This window comes from Engraulis encrasicolus, chromosome 6, assembly GCF_034702125.1.
Source record: "Engraulis encrasicolus isolate BLACKSEA-1 chromosome 6, IST_EnEncr_1.0, whole genome shotgun sequence".
Lineage (NCBI taxonomy): Eukaryota > Metazoa > Chordata > Actinopteri > Clupeiformes > Engraulidae > Engraulis > Engraulis encrasicolus.
Genome location: NC_085862.1, coordinates 47,149,708 through 47,170,179, shown reverse-complemented (window position 1 = coordinate 47,170,179; position 20,472 = coordinate 47,149,708). Strand labels below are relative to the sequence as shown.

At 44.6% G+C, this 20,472-nt stretch overlaps 2 protein-coding genes across 2 annotated transcripts in view; both read right to left on the bottom strand.

Annotated features, from left to right (window-relative positions):
* cachd1 (cache domain containing 1) overlaps positions 1 to 20,472 on the bottom strand; it is a 122,859-nt gene that overhangs the window by 50,434 nt on the left and 51,953 nt on the right. Inside the window, exon 4 of the mRNA XM_063201805.1 lies at positions 14,033 to 14,139. Within this exon, the coding sequence (XP_063057875.1) occupies positions 14,033 to 14,139 (107 nt within the window). The remainder of the gene's footprint in view (positions 1 to 14,032; positions 14,140 to 20,472) is intronic.
* Positions 11,583 to 20,472, bottom strand: part of alg6 (ALG6 alpha-1,3-glucosyltransferase) — a 406,699-nt gene continuing 397,809 nt past the window's right edge. Inside the window, exon 15 of the transcript XR_010035228.1 lies at positions 11,583 to 11,611. The gene's annotated coding sequence lies outside the window, so the exon portion shown is untranslated. The remainder of the gene's footprint in view (positions 11,612 to 20,472) is intronic.

Genomic DNA, 20,472 nt, shown 5'->3' with positions numbered 1-20,472 from the left:
CTCGGTGCGTCTTGTCGGAAGGACAAATGAAAGGGCGAGAATGGGAACCAATCAAGGACAATGGCCACAGAGCACAAGCTGAAACCGCAGAGGGCGGAAAAGCCACTCGTGGGGGAAAGTGAGAGGAGTGTGAGAGAATAGACCTCATGGGGTGATTCAGAGAGAGAGAGAGAGAGAGAGAGAGAGAGAGAGAGAGAGAGAGAGAGAGAGAGAGAGAAAAAGTCTGAGAGAGAGAAAGATTGAGCGCAGAGGAATCAGTGCATCAAGTGCACACATACTGTGTGTCTGTGTGTGCAGTGTGCATACTAGTACGCAGTCAGACCTTGTTTGACAGGCTTGGGGAGCTTAAGACACACACTCACTGCACACAGGCACAGGCACACAGGCACACAGGCACAGAGAGAGAGAGAGAGAGAGAGAGAGAGAGAGAGAGAGAGAGACAGAGACAGAGACAGAGACAGAGACAGAGACAGAGAGAGAGAGAGAGAGAGAGAGAGAGAGAGAGAGAGAGAGAGAGAGAGAGAGAGAGGGGGAATGCAGACACAAATGCTGGGGCCTAGTTGAGGGGGCAAACAGGTTTTACGGGTACTCTACTCACTCCCACACCAGCAGCATCCCCCCAGGGGCCCTTTGGGGTGACAGAGGGGCCTGACATGGGGAGGCCCCCGTTGGAACAGCGGCCCCCAATCCGCCCCCCGTGTGTGTGTGTGTGTGCGTGTGCGTGTGCGTGTGCGTGTGTGTGTGTCTGTGTGTCTGTGTGTCTGTGTGTCTGTGTGTGTGTGTGGCTGATTAAGATCAGCGCTTTTATGAGATTAATTTATGTGCCAGCGACTCCAGTGGTCTCACATGACAAGCTGGAGCATTAGCGCACACGCATTCCAGCCGTGCATATGTCATAGCAGACTTATTCCACTCCGCTTTAAAAGCAGGCAATAAAGCTTGCATGTGCTTTACAATTCAACGCAAAAGGGGGAGGCTCAGAAGAGAGCTGAGGAGAGTATACGTATGGCTTGAACATTACCTCCGCTTCATTTCATTCATCTTTATTTCAGATTCAAATTTGCTTCATTGGCGTGCCCAAAACATGCAAATATAACAATATAGGGAGGTCAACAATTAATCGGTTAATGATTCACGATTAAACGTTAATTGATTAAATGAAATCAATTGCAATTAATCGCCAACACGACTGCTGAGAAACCCAGGTAAAACAGCCATGACAAAGTTGCGTGTGATGAGGGGTGTGAAAAGTGCAAGGAACATTTCCATCACCTTTCAAATTCAATTCTGCGTGGTGCCACAGTACATTTTAATACAACAGTTTGACTTTGCTACCGAGTTACCATCTCAACTGCATGTATGCATATGCATTCCTGATGAGGCTGTTTGGACGTTTTACCATTGGATGTACAAGCACATAGGAAGAATGGGCAATCCCAGACACATACTAAATTCTTGTAAATATTTGCACTAGTTTAGGAGCAAAATAGTTACCATGTGAGAGACATTTTAATTATTAAATTGGGGGGAGGGCATTGAGATTTGAGGGGGAAAAAACGTCACTTATCAATTAATAATCGTAAGTCGATCAATAAGGTTAATCAACTAACAATGAATGAATCAATGATTTGCTTCCCTGTAACAAAAACATAAAGCTTTAAGGACATAAAACGTTTTTATATCATTGGAAGACAAGTCCGAGGCTGCATCAGAGCAGCCTAGAAAGGCAAGTGGGCCAAGTAAACAAGTGAAGGGAGGGGGGTCGGGGGGGTCAAGAGGATCAGAAGAGGAAAAGGGCAAGCACGGGGACCAGCTGTTTCCTGTTAGGATGCTGGGTAACACAACACAACACAACACAACACAACACAACACAACACAACACAACACAACACAACACAACACAACACAACACAACACGGACAAACACCAAGAGATGAGATGCCTTAACCTTTAACACAGTAACATTAGAGGAGATGGTACAACTGGATGAAAAAGAGAAAGTACCCCAAGTACTCATGTGAATACCTAATCAGAAAAGACAGACATTTCTTCTTGAACTACAAACCCCCACTCCATAGAAGTTGGGACGCAAGGTTAATTGTGAATAATAACAAAATACTGCCATTTTCAAAAAGTCTGGTTCTGACATTAGTTGGAGAACGGTACAAAGAAAACATGTCAGCCATCAAAACTGACCAAAATTATTGTTTTGGGGGATATTCATGAATATGTAGATCCAACGCGTCTCAAAAGAGTTGGGACGGAGACAATAAAAGGTTACGTTGGAAGTCCAGCATCCCATTGACATTTTTGCACCCAAACAAATCACAAGAAAAAAAAATCACCAGTGAAAATATTTTTGCTTCAAGTTGTTGGCATGTTATTAGCCCAAATCACCAAGGTATGTGAACTTATGATGAAGCTCATGTTGGTGGTTTCTGTTGCTATTATTATTTCAAAAACACTAAAAACTCTGTTTGACAATCAATGGCCAAACAATCGCCATGAATGATACAGAAGGTTTTCTGGCTACACTAATGGCTAACTAAACATTCTTCAAGGGTATGCAAACTTGTGAGCAGCACTGTATCTTAACTAGGGGTGGGCGATATGACAATATTAAATCGTGAATCGTAATATTGAGTACAAGATCGTCTCGAATCTGCTGTGAGGATTGTCTTGCAGTGAGGATGTTTATTATCAGCATCAGAGTGATGTTTTCTCACTTGTGCTGTTGTCTTCACTTAATTCTTTACATTATTGTATTCCAATTGTATACTTTAGGAGAGTATCATCAGTGTGTTAACATTTTATTGACTGCAAATTACAAATTGCAAGTATATGAAAGTTGTTTTTTGTTGTTTTTATTTTTTGGATGGAAGATCGTGATAAACAATTTCATGTTAAAAAAATCGAGATACAACATTTTTGCCATATCGCCCACCCCTAATCTTAACTCTTAACATTTTACTCAAAATAACAGAATTAGAGCAAAGCTGTAAACTTACTCATACACATCATCTAAACGCATCTCACAAGAGCTCACAAGTTCAGGGCAGCACTTTCTGGGAAGCAGTCAAGTGTTAGTGTGTATCTTATGACTGACTTATGGCTGAACTAGGAAGGCCATAAGAAGCGTGGCCTCGGTCGATGAGGTACAATGACCTTCCTCTTCACCTCCCCCTGTCTCTCTCTCCCTCTCTCTAGAGTACTCCGTTTTCCCCTCTCACTAATCTTGGCTGTTGTCTGCTCAAAAATCGCTCTCTCAAAAATCGGACAAACACGGAAATATGCAGTACCCCGAATGCAAATCTCCTGTTTGGTTTGACCGCATCGAATCAGTGATGACCGACATAGCATGACAGAAATAGAGCCAAGCGCCTCAAGAGAGGCTCAAGACCTCCAGCCCTCCCCCCATCCTAACTCTCCCCCCCAATTCCCCACAAGCATATACACAGCAGCCTGGCCATCCCCCTCCTATCAATCCCCACTGTGGACATAAACAGGAACCTTGCTGAGATTGCTGACAGTTTGAAGGAATCGGTATACACTGGGAGGCCCAAACCCCTTAATCCAAGGACCAATGTTTAGAAAACTCCAGAACCACAGAGAACTAACTGGAAGGGAAAGTGCGTGGAGGGTGGAGGGCTTTCCTCTGAATGAAGAATCCCCACCAGCCTCCCTTCACTTTTCCCCTCATTTCATCTCTCCCCCTTATCCCTTTTCTCTCGGTCTCCATCTTTTCCCCTGATTTGCTCGATCCCTTTCAGAATCTTCGTCTCCCTTCTGGGCTCTTATGTGGTATGTTGGGACTAGCTGGGGTGGAGGGTATGTTGGGACTGGCTGGGGTGGAGGGTTTGTTGGGAAGGGGTTCTCTGAATGAAGCGACACCAGCAAACATCCCAACTTTTTCCCTCTATCTAATCTCTCTCTTTTACCATCCCTTTCTCTTAGGTCCCATCTTATTTAGTTTTTCATTTTCATTCACTTGCTCGCCGACTCCGACTCGCTCTCACTCAGGTCTTCTTCAGTGGTGCGTTGGCCAAGAGTGCTAATTGAGAAGTAACATAATATTACACATGGCACTCAGGAGAGTCTTAAAGCACTTATAGTGGGGCTTCTTAAGTCAATATTTCATTAGAATCATTCACTTGGTGATACAAGCACCAAATCAGGTACACAGGTGCTCCAGGGCCTACTCTCCCAGAAAAGGTCGCTATCCAGGTGAAAAAACAAGATGGCGGCCATTTTTCAAGATGGCCGCCTCATTAAAGGTGAAAAAAGCTGTTTTCGTCTTAGAATGGCAAGTAATATAGATATCTGAGTGATGGAAATATTAAAATGTATGCATTCTGACCAGGACAAATTCATAGTGTATCAAAGAAGGTGGATCTAACAAGAAGCGTCATTTTGTTTCTTTTCCGGTATCCACTTTATGTCAGGTGAACGCCCCTTTAGGAGACCTTCGGTTAGGAGACCTTCGGAGTCCTGAGGTTGAGAATAAATGAAGTCCCCTTAGCGCTGTAGATGGCGGTAGCGCACGTCTTGTGCAAACACCTCAAAAAGAGAAGAAGAAGGAGGGGACAACGCCCCCTTAGGAGACCCAACTTGAGCACACGCTTTTGCATTGAGTGGGCGTGTTTTGCGTTATCTTTCTCTTATCCAGTATTTTTGGTATCATTATTTCATCACAAAATGGCCACCACTTTTCAAAATGGCAGCCCTTACGTGACTGAAAATGCACATTTATGACATACAGCTGTCCGATAGCAGGTATTCAATAATGCATACTAACCTTGCCATCACTGTTGGAATACAATGTTGTAAAAACAATTTTGTTTACATTCTGTATTAGAGTGATGTTATAGCACAACCAGGGCACAGTGGTGACATCACTACTGTGAGACTCAGCATGGGGTTCAGTGTCGGCTTGTGGTACAATAGCTGTAGTTGTAGTTTACTAACTCTTTAGTATACTCAGTTAAGTTGTATTGCTAGTATTTATAGTCTCCCATATGCTATCCAATAAGACCCTGTATATAGCTTAATTAGAAATGTAGTTAGTGTAGTTAGAAATTTAGTTAGATAGACGCACCTGAATTGACAGGATGTGCCAGCGCGGGAGAGCCGAGCCAAGGGTAACGGGGCTTCAGTTACCCGGATAGTGTACAGATTGCACAGGACTTAAATGACACTGGATGAACGATCGGGCTGGGTGTAGGGCAGAAGTTGCCTGATTTTCATAGACTTCAGATCACATACCGCAATTCTGGTCTGACCAGGACTATAACGATTAGCGTTTCCATACAGGACGAACTTTGTTTCCATGGCCTGGTTAACCCGCCTCCCTCGACTTGCTACTGGTTGAGGGCTGTGCCGAAGTTTAAACCAAACATTTCTTAGCCCAATAGAAAGTCTCTGCTTCAACCACGTCACTGCCTTGAACACATCTCTACCCAGGACTGTTGGAAATGCACAGTTGATTGGTTCCAGACAAAGTGGGTAGAGATCCCGCTGTAGCGAGAAAGAGCAAGCTCCTGGCCCTAATGTGTATATCTGAGCCGAAGGCGTTGCGTCACCAATAGGGCGGAGCCCGGCTAGGGCAGGAGATGACTTAACCTTGTTGTGTCCCATATCTCAATGTGCTTTGATAATTTGAATGGTTGGGTGGTAAAAGGATAGACCCTCGGCCTTTAACCGTATTACACAAGATGTCTGCTAAAAATCCATTGAGCTGCAGTACGTGTCGGGAACAATACCTCAATCACCCTGACCCTGAGCACGGGGGCCCCGCAAGGTCGTGTGCTCATCCCCCTGCTGTTCACGCTGCTGACACATGACTGCACAACGACCCACAGCACTAACCATCTGATGAAGTTTGCGTACGATACAACACTGGTGGGCCTCATCACTAAGGGTGATGAGACTCACTACAGAGAAGAAGTAGACTTGCTGGCCAGATGGTGTAAGGACAACAACCTCCTGCTGAATGTCAACAAGACCAAGGAGATTGTTGTCAACTTTCAGAGGGGCCAAAAACAACTGCTACCACTGACCATCGACAATGATGTTGTGGAGAGAGTGAGCAGCACAAAATTCCTTGGAGTGCACATCAGCGACGACCTCTCTTGGACCACAAACACATCATCACTGGCGAAGAAGGCCCAACAGCGCCTCTACTTTTTGTGCAAACTGAAGAAGGCAAGTGCTACACCCTCCATCATGACAGCATTCCACAGAGGAACCATCAAGAGCATCCTGATCAGCTGTGTGACACAGTGTGGGGAGGAGGTTGCACAGAGCAAAACAGGAAGACACTCCAGCGCATTGTGAACACAGCGTAGAAGATCATTGGAGCGCCACTCCCTCCCTGTAGGACATTTACACCACCCGCCCCACCCGAAAAGCACTGATGATCACCAAGGACATAAGTCACCCTGCACACAAACTGTTCAGTGTCCTGCCCTCTGGAAAGAGGTACAGGTGCCTCCGCTCCCATACCACCAGGCTGGCAAAGACCTTCATACACCAAGCAATCAGGATGTTGAACACACAGCACACACATGTTGCTGCTCCTTCATGCCTGTTACTTAATGACTGTACTGGAAAACTGGCTACCAACTATAGTTGTAAATATTGCACATTACAATTGCTTACTTTATATGCATTATTATTTCACAATGCTACTATCACTATATCAGAATCGTCACAATAGGACATAACTGAAAATGCACAACAATACCTCTTCTTAATACATGTTCTATGTATGTCTGTTGTTGCCCAGTTTTCCACTTTATGTGTCTGTAAGGATATTGTATAGGTACTCTAGGTGTAATGCATGTATACTGTCTATGTCTAATTGCCTAAGTCCACACCTAAAGTGTCTATGTCTATGTCTGCATGGGAAAGTAAGAAAAGTAATTTCAATTCTTTGTATGGCCAGTGCATGTAAAGAAATTGACAATAAAACCGACTTGACTTGACTACTAAAACAGACTGGAAGAAGTGCTGCCTCTGTCAGAAAGATACAAAAGAGGAGTTGCTCTTGCTAGCCACAAACATACCACAATTTCAAGAGCTCAGCCTGCTGCCTATCAGGTTAGATATATAAAGATTGGGTGAAGGAGGTGGTATTGCAGTGTTGCAGTCAGCAATTTTGCAATTCTCCAGGATGCAGGATTAGAGATGATGTGGATCGAATTTGGCCATGGTCATTCCATCAGGTGGCTGCCAATTCATGACATGATGTTGAATCTTGGGCCAGAGAAATCCAAAAGCATGATGTCCTTGTCCTTCCATTGTTTCACTGGCTGTGATGTTGTATCAGCTTTCCATAGAAAAGGCAAGAAAACAGCATGGCAAACATGGGACGTCTGCCCTGAAGTGACTCATGTCTTCAAAAACCTCAGTTCATACCCAGAAGTATACTGAAGATACTGACCTGAACCTTCTTGAGAGGTTTGTCATCAATATTTATGACAAGAACAGCACAACAGACAAGGTTGAAGACTGGACTTGTTTGCTCGGAAACAAAGATCCTATGATGCCATTCCACCGACAAGTGCATCCCTTGTCCATCATGTTAAACGGTCCGCTGCCAAACTGCCTGTATATGGGACCGGGATACTGTGTGCAAAATGCAAATTGAAAGCCCTGCCAACTGAGGGTGGCAAAAAGATGGCGAGGCCTGGAAAGTTCTCTGGTCAAAGCTTCCTACAATTGCGGAGAGTTGCCAGCAACTGACAAAATGTGGATGCAAGACTGACTGCCGAGGAAGATGCAAATGCTATTGCTTTAGCCTTAACTGTACACAGTTATGTTCCTGCAAATGTGAGGACTAAAAATAACTAATCCAACATCATGTGTATCAGAGAGTTTTCCTACCCAAACAACAAACATGTAATCATTATAGGCCTACTTCTGTTTTTGTAATATTTAGAATCATTCAGTGAGTGTTAGTTTATTTACATGTAATTATGAAAATACTATAATTGACAATATTTTTTTTTGTGTATCATTGAATTTTCCATGCTCAACATAATATATTTCCATACATAGACATTCAAAATATGATCAGTCAATCAAAATATACATAAAAGCCATTTAAAAGCAGTTCAATTGGCGGCCATCTTGGAAAATGGCCGCCATTTTGTTTTTTCACCTGGATAGCGACCTTTTCTGAAAGGGTAGGGTCTGAAGCACCTCTGAACCAAATTTGATGCTTGTATCACCAAGTGAAAGATTGTTTGAGGTAATTGCTGCACTATTAGACGAAATAAACAGAGGGCAGAAGAGGAGCAGGAGCCGTAGAGAGCAAGGGCCATAGAGGGGAACCGTGAGGGTGAGTTTGAGAGAGTGTGAGTGTGAGTGTGAGTGTGAGTGTGAGTGTGAGTGTGAGTGTGAGTGTGAGTGTGTGTGTGTGTGTGTGTGTGTGTGTGTGTGTGTGTGTGTGTGTGTGAGTGAGTGAGTGAGTGAGTGAGTGAGTGAGTGAGTGAGTGAGTGAGTGAGTGAGTGAGTGAGTGAGTGAGTGAGTGAGTGAGAGAGAGAGAGAGAGAGAGAGCAGTAAACTGCTGAGAGAAATGACAGGATTCCAGATGATTGCTTTGCAGTGCAAAAGTAAACAAACACAAAACAACCCCTGAGGATTTTCCATCTCCACAGTACCTTCAAAAAAATCTCTCTCCCTCTCCCTCTCCCCCTCCCCCTCTCCCTCCCCCTCTCCAGGCATCAAGTATGGACACGTTCTTTATGATGGTCCCAATCACATAACCTATACACAACCAGCCACTTACACAAACAAATACGCACACATATGCAAGAACATACAAACAAACCAACTCTGCCACATTTTGCTGTCCTCAATCACACACGCGTAGCCTACATGGCCTCCCAACTCATACACATTCACAAAAATACATACGTACACACACAAACGTGTACACACACTCAAGCACACAGAGACACACAGATGCAGCCACATCACATCAACACTGACGCACACGCATGGCGCACATGCACAGACACACACACGCACCACACAAACATGCATGCACCGACGCTTATGTGCATGCACACACACACTGCACTCACGCACTGCACACACACACTAAACACTACACAAACACTAAACACACACACACACACACCCTACACACACACTACACACAAACATTACACAAACATTACACAAACCACACACGCCCTACACACGCACACACACGCACATAGCCTACACACCCAGCTACACACACACACAGCTACACACACACACAGCTACACCAACACACAGCTACACCAACACACAGCTACACATCTACATACACACATACACTACATACACACACACACACTACACACACACACACACTCACGCACCACACCGCATGCACCACACAAACACGCACTCTGCACTCAAACACACAAACACCTACACACTATGCACTTACAAACACACAAACCTACACACACACACCTTACATACACACACCTACACACACCTACACACACACACACACACCTTACACACACACACACACCTACACACACACCTACACACACACGCACACGCACACGCACACGCACACGCACACACACACACACACACACACACACACACACACACACACACACCCTAAACCCACTCCACACTACACATGCTATCCGCTATCCTCCCTGGGCTGGCCTGCCTGATTGTTTAGACTAGCGCTAGACAGATGTGGCTGTGTGGACTGCAGGCCAGTGTGTAGGATGACTAATGGAGCCGCAGGAAACTCAAACCCTGGATGACTTGCGGGGGAAAAATAAAGCTTAGGGATGAAGACAAATCATGCTAATCTACGCTCCTCAGACTAGTACCTCTGAGTGTGTGTGTGTGTGTGTGTGTGTGTGTGTGTGTGTGTGTGTGTGTGTGTGTGTGTGTGTGTGTGTGTGTGTGTGTGTGTGTGTGTGTGTGTGTGTGTGTGTGTGTGTGTGTGTGTAAATGGGCAAGTGTACGCATGTGAGTATGTGTCGAAGTATACGTGTGTGTGTGCGTGTGCGTGTGTGTTTGTGTGTGTGCGTCTGTGTGTAAATGTGAAAGTGTAAGCATGTGAGTACGTGTCTTTAAGGATGTGTGTGTGTGTGTGTGTGTGTGTGTGTGTGTGTGTGTGTGTGTGTGTGTGTGTGTGTGTGTGTGTGTGTGTGTGTGTGTGTGTGTGTGTGTGTGTAAGTGTGTGTGCGCGTGCGCGCGTGTGCGTGCGTGCGTGCGTGTGTGTGTGTGTGTGCTCACGTGTGCTTGCATATGTGCATACATGCATACGTAACTTAAGTACGTCTGTGCATGTGTGTGTGTTTGTCTGTCTGTCAAGAGTGTAATGATCTATTTGTGTAAACTGGTGTTGGAGGAGAAATGAGCAGGGCTGGGGGGCCCCTTTTTTGCTTGCCCCCAGACTGCAAAAACATGGCTGACACCACCACGGCATTCACACTAACACTTTACTAGAGGACACCAGACATGTCACTGACACCCCATCGCTTACAGGGGGCCCCCATGACACCTCTTGGCGTGTTTGCCAAGGACTTTTATTTCATAAACAGATACAGAAATGTACACTCCTCCAGTCCGCCGTACACATTCTCAAATGACGCTGTTTGAGCCAAGCACCTTAGCGGCACTGCGGACTGCTGTGTGTTTGAATATCGTTTCATGAACGGGTGTGTGTGTGTCTGTGTGTGTCTGTGTGTGTCTGTGTGTGTCTGTGTGTGTCTGTGTGTGTCTGTGTGTGTCTGTGTGTGTCTGTGTGTGTCTGTGTGTGTCTGTGTGTCTGTGTGTCTGTGTGTGTGTCTGTGTGTCTGTGTGTCTGTGTGTCTGTGTGTCTGTGGCAACTATCGCAAGTGTGTGTGTGGCGTGTGTGTGTGTAGCGTGTGTGTGTGTAGCGTGTGTGCGCGTGTGTCTGTGTTGTGTGCTGTGTGCTGTGTGCTGTGTGCTGTGTGTTGTGTGTTTGTGTGTGTGTGTGTGTGTGTGTGTGTGTGTGTATGTGCAGCGTGTGTGAGTAGTGTGTGAGTAGTGTGTGAGTAGTGTGTGTGTGTAGCGTGCGAGTGAGTGTAGCGTGTGTGTGTGTGCATGCGTGGCATACTGTGTATGGCTTACATACACATGCTGTGCAGACAAGTACTGCAGTGCAGTTTCAGAAGCATACTACAAAATACACACAACACTGCACATAAAATTAAAAACTAAATATTTGTGCATTGTTGTGGCCCAGATTTTTTTTAAAGGGACACTGTGTGAGATTTTTAGTTGTATATTTCCAGAATTCATTCTGCCCATTCACTAATGTTACCTTTTTCATGAATACTTAGCACCACCATCAAATTCTAAGTATTCATTATGACTGGAAAATTTACACTTTTCATACATGAAAAGGGGTATCTTTTCCATGGTCCGCCATTTTGAATTTCCAAAAATAGCCATTTTTAGCTGCAAAAATGACTCTACTTGGACCATACCAGAAAATATTTGTTTATTACTTAGTAAGCTTTCATGTAAAGATCAAATTTTGCAATAGACATCCCAGTTTCAATGAGCAGCATAGCTGCAGTACCTTTTTTGACCATTTCCTGCACAGTGTACCTTTAAAGGGTAAAGAGCACGGCCTGTGATCAATGGAACCAAGAGATAAACTAGCTAGCAGCATGGACCAGACTGCACTGACAGGGGAGAGGGATCAGATAAAGGGTGGCTTTAAAATCGCCTGGCTAGTGACAGTGACTGTCTAAAGCAGGGGTATCAAAGTTAAATTCACAGTGTTCCAAAACCAAAATCTGGGACAAATTTGCCAATAGTTGGGTCATCTATAGAAGTTCTGTGACTGTGGAGAGGAAAGGTTCGTTTCTCAATGGATTTGTCATCTATAAAGGTTAAATAAAAAAATGAGCCGGGGTGCCCTCGCAAAAATGTGGGGAAATTTTTGTAGAGCCCTATATCCAAAATGGCTGCTGCCAGCCAAGCTGGAAATTTACTTTTTAATGGTTTTGCCCACAGTGCTGCATAATACATGGTTTCTGAGACTATTTGGGTCAAGAAATTCACAAATTATGTAGATTTATTGATTTGACCTATTTTTGACCTTCAAATTCAAGATGGCTGCCACTTTTGGCTCTTTAAATGTCAATTTTTCAAAATCGTCAGAGATCCTTAATATTAGGCTCAAATGAAAGGTCTGCCCATAGTGAGTTCAGTTATGGACAGTAAAATTACAAGTAGGCTATGCAGAAGTCACCTGAAAGGTAAAAAAGATCAAGGTTTGTGGTTGATGAGAATTAAACTGCTGATTAGTCGGGTCATAATGTGAGGTTCCGTGACCATCCTCTGGCAAGGATGTTTTGATGATTGATTTGACCCTTTAGAAAAGATTTAGCCCCCATGTCCCTCCCAAAAATCCCGGCAGTTTTTGATAGAGAGGCAAATTCAAAATGGCGTCTGCTCTAAAAAATAACTTTTGATCTGAATGACATAGAATCATGTATGAAGACACTTTTTCATACAAGTCAACCATGAGGATTCCAAATCTGACATCATTTTGATAATACAACTTTGTTTTGACCGTGAAATTCAAGATGGCTGCCATCTAGAACAGTCGTTTTCAACCGGCTCATTTTTTTATTTAACCTTTATAGATGACAAATCCAGTGAGAAACGAACCTTTCCTCTCCACGGTCAGTAAACTTCTATAGATGACCCAACTACAAGCTGAACTCTATATTTCTTAAAAATAAAATGGACTGAAATTGAATACACACATTTAATACTTTATTTCTACTTTAGATTTCACAAGCACTCGCTGCCAACATAGTGGTTCAAATGTGTGCCCATATTCTGCTATATAGGAATGACAGTGAAAGTTGAGGTGGATCTATTCACCAAAAAGCAGGAAAAGGGGGTGGGTTGGGGAATGACGGGAGAGCTTACATGTACCATCATATACATGGGGCAGCCCTGGCCTAACGGTTAAGGACTTGGTCTTTCAATCTGGGGGTTGTAGGTTCGAATCCCACCTGACCTCTCTCTACACCTACATCCATGGCTTACGTGCCCTTGAGCAAGGCACCTAACCCCACACACTTTGGACTGTAACCAATACCCTGAGAAATAGTAAATGTAAGTCGCTCTGGATAAAAGTGTCACATATTTCATATTTCAAATGTACACATATTTCAAAATGGATTGATGACACATTTCCCGACAATCTGCCGTCTTTCAGTTAGATGCCAGTATCAAGTCTCTATTTGGTTTCCCAAACATGCACTTCCTGACGGGAGTAGGACAGGGGCAGGATAGCTAGCCAAGGCGAGGGCAAGGGAGGATCGAGGACAGAGGAAGTCATGCAGCCGGCGCAGTGCAGTGCAGCTTTTAAGTGCACAAAACACTGTTCTTAAATCAAACACATGAAAGAGAAGAGAAAGGGAGGTAGGAGAGAGAGGAGGGAGAGACACTGCAAGGAAGGAAGGAAGGAAGGAAGGAGAGAGGGGGGGTGGATGACAGAGACTGAATGCCAGGGAGACAGGCACAAAGGCAACTGGGAGACCTAATGCATCTCCCAGACCTTGTTCCCCTACTCACATTTTTTTTTCCCCCACATCCAGTTCAAAAGAAAGAATCTTCCTTTAATGCTACAACAATGTGATGTCATGCGATTGAACCCTCTCTTTGAAATCGGTTACTATGGCAACGTAAAGCAAAGAGATAGTGGCACTCTCTCTCTAGCTCAAGCTCATGGTGTGTGTGTGTGTGTGTGTGTGTGTGTGTGTGTGTGTGTGTGTGTGTGTGTGTGTGTGTGTGTGTGTGTGTGTGTGTGTGTGTGTGTGTGTGTGTGTGTGTGTGTGTGTGTGTGTGTGTCTTCGTGAGTATATAACCACACGCCTATACTTTTGTAACACCTACCTTAGGACAACAGATGAAATTTAGCACTTTTGTTACCTCCGTCACATTTCTATTGTTTTACTGGTCTATTAAAAAATGTGTCCAAATGAAATTGACAAAACAATACACTACCTGAATTGAGGTCTCTTCCTGGATTGAATGCCCGGCTGCTGACTGTTGGCGATAGCCGGTCGCAACAAATGGTCTTGGAGACATTCGTATTGAAATTGCCATCAAAGCTGTAAGAGACAGACAGATACACAAGAGTTATCAGAAACAAGTTAAACATCTTAAAGAGGTTTCAGCTCTGCAATAACATCTCCTACAGTAATCTCACTGTGCTATGTAATCGATATCTATTATCTGGCACACACCCTAAAAAATCAGGGCAAGACCTCATCACAAAATAAAGGATTTATAAAGGACTAAAGCAGTACGCTCTAGTAAAAAAATACAGATCCTTTCAAGGGCCGATTCAAGTGCAGTATCCATATTTGAAGCCCACAAAGGTGTTCAAAGTCTATGGAAATGTTCAATTCAGTAGGTAGCATTTATGTTTTTGAGTTAACACAACATGCAAGAAACTGTCATATACTGAAAGTGCAGATGCGTACTTCATCTTGCTACACGTGAAGTATGTGAATAAATCTTGAAAGTTCCCTTTTTATTCCTTTACACCTCAACACATTTTGTGCAGATACCCCTCTGAGTACGGTAATGATCAATTTGCTACCTATCCATCCATTTATTTTGCACTTAATTATCTATTTTATCTATTTCTCATAAAATACCAAACCAAGACAGACATTCATGAAACAGCCTAGCATGACAGTGCCTGATTCAGAGAGGCCTTCATCTTTCCCTCTCTCATGACTGATGCAGTAGCTGTCAGATACATGCGGCGATGCCTGCCAGAGCAGAGGAGGCTACACTGCCATGTTCTTCATACAGCCTTAGAACAACATTGATAAGCACACATCCATAATTACTGACACAGCCCGAGAGCCAGATGCCAATCATTCTAGACAGGTGATATGGAGCACTGATGATGTGGGGTGGAGAGGGGGATGTGTGTGTGTCTGTGTGTCTGTGTGTGTGTGTGTGTGTGTGTGTGTGTGTGTGTGTATGTGTATGTGTATGTGTATGTGTATGTGTATGTGTATGTGTATGTGTATGTGTATGTGTATGTGTATGTGTATGCGTGTGTGTGTGTGTGTGTGTGTGTGTGTGTGTGTGTGTGTGTGTGTGTGTGTGTGTGTGTGTGTGTGTGTGTGTGTGTGTGTGTGTGTGTGTGTGTGGTATAGGATTAGGATATGAATAGCTACTGTATTAACTGCTAGCAGCGCCTGTGTGTTAGTGTGACTGGCACACTAAAGCAGAGAGGGGAGAGGGGTACTGGAAACCATAGGGACATAAGCATGCCTACCAGGAAAAATAGGGAGGAGGGAATATGTGTCAGTGACTTAGTGAAAAAAACACCTGCATGACATGCGTTCATGAATCAGTGTGTGTGTGTGTGTGTGTGTGTGTGTGTGTGTGTGTGTGTGTGTGTGTGTGTGTGTGTGTGTGTGTGTGTGTGTGTGTGTGTGTGTGTGTGTGTGTGTGTGTGTGTGTGTGTGTGTGTGTGTGTGTGCATGAGAGAGAGTGAGTGAGAGAGAGAGAGAGCGAGAGAGAGAGAGAGAGAGAGAGAGAGAGAGATGAAGAAAGAAAGAAAAAGAAAGTGTGTGTGTGTGTGTGTGTGTGTGTGTGTGTGTGTGTGTGTGTGTGTGTGTGTGTGTGTGTGTGTGTGTGTGTGTGTGTGTGTGTGTGTGTGTGTGTGTGTGTGTGTGTGTTACTCCATAAGACCTCATCAGAGAGCAGCACAGTTTCCAGGCTGATCGAAAGATGCTCTCCAGGGGCATCCTGCGCCAACACACTAGCTTTGATCCCCACTCTCTTCCTCCAACAATCTATGTGCAATCTCTCCCTCCCTCCATCTGCAGCACATCAAACCCTCTCCCTAAGTCCCTCTATCAAATCCACCTATCCTCGTTCATCTATAAAGGGTGGTTAAATAGTGAGTGTTATACATAGAAATTCTCTACAACTTCTCCCAGGGCTGCTCACTCGTGTTCTCACTTTGGTAAAAGTTGGTGTAGCTTTTCCAACCATTTTATCTCATATTCAGGTATTGTCAACTATTGTACTTCAATTTCTACTACGCCTTTGAAGAATGCCACTGTATCCATGGAAGGGTTTGGTTGGGGAAGAAAGCTCAATCTTATTGGCTGCATTCTGGCACATTTTACGTTCCCCCTCCCCCATCCCACCCCTTGTACTTCCTCATTACCCTCTGCTTCTGCTACCCTCTCCTAAACTAGTGATTTTAGCTACATTGGTACAGACATTTAGCACTCTGATATCAAGAACAAGCTACAAGAACATTGCAGCTGCCACCAAATGGTCTCAAAAGCAGGTAGATAGGGCATAATTGGGTGTAAAAAATGAAGATAACTGGGGTATTTTCTCCAAAAGCCTGTGCATCATTACATTGCAACAATTCCAAACTATGACATCTTTCGTCGACTGTCGTCACTGTGCAAAAAATAATCACCAACACCCATATTTCAAAGATTTTTCCTTGCTTTGTAGTACATACACACATGCACACACATGCATGCACACACACCATGAAACAACATAACCAACCCACATCATCTTTTAGAAAAGGCATTTAGTTACATACAAGCATCTCACACCCCCCCCCCCCCCCCACACACACACACACACACACATGCACATGTGTTAATACACACACGCGCATACACAGGCACACACCCCTCCCTTGCCAATTGCAGCAACCACGAGGCCGGCCAGCCTCAGCCTCAGCCCGTTTCCCCTGATTGACGGCTGCTCTGATGTGAGGAGCGCTTTGAACTTCAGACATCAAATTCCCATCAGGCTGGCACTCATTACAATTCTCCTTCAGCACACTTTGCATAGGAGCTCTAAAGCAAATGTGCCGGATAAAAAATGCATTGGCAGCGCTCTTTTGAATTCCACATCAAATAAATAGAGAGAGCAAGGGAAGGATAGACAGAGAGATACGGGGAGAGAGAGAGAGAGGGAGAGAGAGAGAGAGAGACAGAGACAGAGACAGAGACAGAGACAGAGACAGAGACAGAGACAGAGACAGAGAAGGAGAGAAAGAAGGAGAGAAAGAGAGAGAGCGAGAGATGGTGGTGGTTGTGGTGGTGGTTGGGGGTTGGAAAGGGAAGAGATAAAAAGCAACCTTTCAGCATTTATTTATTTATTTTCTCCCATCCATCCTTCACAGATTTGGATCCAACATGCAAATGAGGGGTTCTCGGTTAAAAAAAATGAACAGATTGGAGCTAAATGGAAAATAATGGCACACAAACACAAATGCAGGGCAGCCGCAGCAAGGTTTTCTTTCTTTCTTTTTTTTAACAAAAAGGTAGCCCTTTCTAAGAATATAATCTCCAACCCATAAGCAAAAAGCAAGAATGCAAAATGCAATAAGAAAAATTGCTAGTGCAAAGCTACAATTGCTACAAATGTCTCCATCCTTCCTGTGTGTAAAATCTTTTGTGGGCTTGTTCACCAGTTTTTACACACCGCAATTTATGCTTTCGGCAAATAGGGTTTAACCTCACACATCAAATTTGTGACGTGTCTGCCTAGGCCTGTGGAAAATTGATTCGAATCAGGAATTGTATCACAATAAGGAATGAAAATGAATTGACTAGATTGATCCCTTACACCACATGAGGTGATGTGCTTTCAAGAAACAGTAGCCTACAAGAAGATTCAGAGTGACGTGATGAACAGAACGAAAAACAACATAAAAATTGGCTCCGGTTAATTGGCTAAATATAAGGGACAAACCCACATGAATGGATGCATTCACACAAGAAAACTTAATTAACAGTTGAGATTTGCAATTAATTGGTATTAAATACAATTAATTGACATTACCAGGTTAATCTAATGTGTCATATAGATATGCAAAATGTTCTTTTGTCCTTTGAATGTTGAACTAAACAGAATGCTCATCAAATGATTTACAACCTCAGAAGAGGGACAGAATTGGAGGGAAGAGAGGGAGGTCAAGGGAGGAATGAAACTGTGTGTGTGTGTACGTGTGTGTGTGTGTGTGTGTGTGTGTGTGTGTGTGTGTGAGGGAGCGAGAAAGAGAGCAAGAGAGAGAGAGCAAGAGAGAGAGAGAGAGCACTTGTGAGAGAAGGAAAGAGTGAGGAGAGAGAGGGGTAGAGAGAGGGAGTTTGTTTCTATATGTGCAGTGCAGTGCAGTGCAGTCCCCCCCCAAACACACACACCAAAGCACAGGAGGCATCTGCGTCTGGACGAGAGGCATTATCATCATGGCAATTTAAGAGCCCTCTTCCAGAGCACTTAAGCCCCCTACCCTGGCCTCTCCATACTCCAAGGCCCTCTCAATCACAGCCTTCATTAGACCCCCCCCTCTCTCCCTCTCTCTTTCTACGTCTCTCTCTCCCATAGGCATACATACAGAATGTAAGGCAGAGAGTACACAAGATGGATAAAAGCGAGAGAGAGAGAGAGAGAGAGAGAGAGAGAGAGAGAGAGAGAGAGAGAGAGAGAGAGAGAGAGAGAGAGAGGGGGGGGGGTGAATATAGAGAAAGAGAAGTATGAGGGAGGGAGGGAGGGAAGGAGGGAGGGAGAGAGGGATAGCATGAACATGTGTAGCATGTAGTGAGCCAAAGACGGAGAAAGTGAGGGTGAAAGGGGGCCCCAAGAAAAAACACAGCAGCCTCGACGCTGCACATTGTAAGATAGAGCAAGTTGGCTTGATTGTTTGCAGAGGGAGAGTCAGATCTTTTAAGAGAGGGTAGGAAAAAGGAGAACAGAGAGAAGTGAAGGGAGGTGGGGTGAGAAGGAGAAGAGGAGAGGAGAGAACAGGAAAGGGGTAGGGGAGAGAAAACGGAGAGGCAAGATGAGGAGAGGAGAGTGGAAAGGCTAGGAAAAAGGAGAGGAGAGAAGATCAGGAGAGGAGAGGAAATGAATAGAGGAGATAAGAGTCATTTAATTTGCCCGTCTGCCAGGGCTAAAGTTGCCGATGCAGTGACAGCCGCTGTGCATTCCCAGCGCTGGGCTTACACTGGAGACAGGCAAATTAGCAGTGTCTGGGACACTCGGACATGCCACTATGCCTCCTTTACTAGGACTCATTGTGAATGAATGAATGAATGAATGAATGAATGAATGAATGAATGAATGAATGAATGAATTTGTCTATTATATGTACATTTTAACATTGTATAGTAACAGTAGCCATACATTAAAAGGAATGAATAGACAGGGATATACACAAAAAAGTCCCAAGTCTTATTTCCATTGTGGTCCCTTTGTCACAAGGGCAACGGTCATCTCTAGGGGTAATTAAGCTTCAAGAGGGGCGTTTAAACATTGGTGAAGATCCGATGTCAAGATCGGGGATGACACAAAAAGTGATGAGATTTTTCAGTGAAGGTGTCGAATTCTGAAAATATATTTGTTCAAATTTGTGGAGGGGAATGGCCCCAGCTGGGATCTACACCCCTGTGTGAGGAGGACTCAGAAAGATCGCCTATAAAGCAAGGAAACCCCAGATTATACTGCCCAGCCGTGGCTTAGTTGGCTGGGCACTGGACTGCTACGCGGGCGACCTGGCTTCAATTCCCGACCCGGGTCATTTCCCCATCCTCCCCCATCTCCCTCTCCCACTCGTTTCTTATCCCACTCTTCACTGTCCTGTCTACATAAAAACTTGAAAAACTCAGAAAAAAACAGATAATACCAAGTGAACGGAAACCAGCAAATGCATTTGGATAGAGGGCATCCACATGACCAGACCATATTGCATAAAAGCAAATCTGTGCATATAGTAACACATGATAGTTCTAGCGTGACTGAGTACGAATGATCGGGGTGCGATCGGATCAGGCAGCAACCAATGCGAAAGGAAAGAGCTGTAACTGAGCGAGTGTGTGAATTTGTGCGAAGGAAAGAGTGTGTGTATGTGGCTGGTATGTGGTGAACGTACCATGTGTTTATGTCGGGTGTAAGCCCATGGTATGCAGGGGTGAATGGCCTGTATGTGTGTATGTGCGTGCATGTGTGTATGTATGTGCGTGTCTGTGTGTGTGTGTGTGTGTGTGTGTGTGTGTGTGTGTGTGTGTGTGTGTGTGTGTGTGTGTGTGTGTGTGTGTGTGTGTGTGTGTGTGTGTGTGTGTGTGTGTGTGTGTGTGTGTGTGTGTGTGTGTGTGTGTGTGTGTGCGTGCCTGTGTGTGTGTGACAGAGAGAGAGCGCGTACACATGCATGCTTGCGTGTGTGTGTGCGTGCGTATTGATTAAAGCATTCCAGCGGCGTGTTTTAGGGGATTGGGGGAAAGCTGAGCCTGTAGTAGTGGCTCTAGTAGCGTGATGGGCATGAGGCGGGGGGTGAGGGGTGAGGTGTGGGGGGTGAGGGTGAGGGGTGCAGGGTGGGTGTGAGACATGCAATCAAACACAGCTCTACTACATCAGCCGTCTCTTGGTCAAGAGGGGGAGGT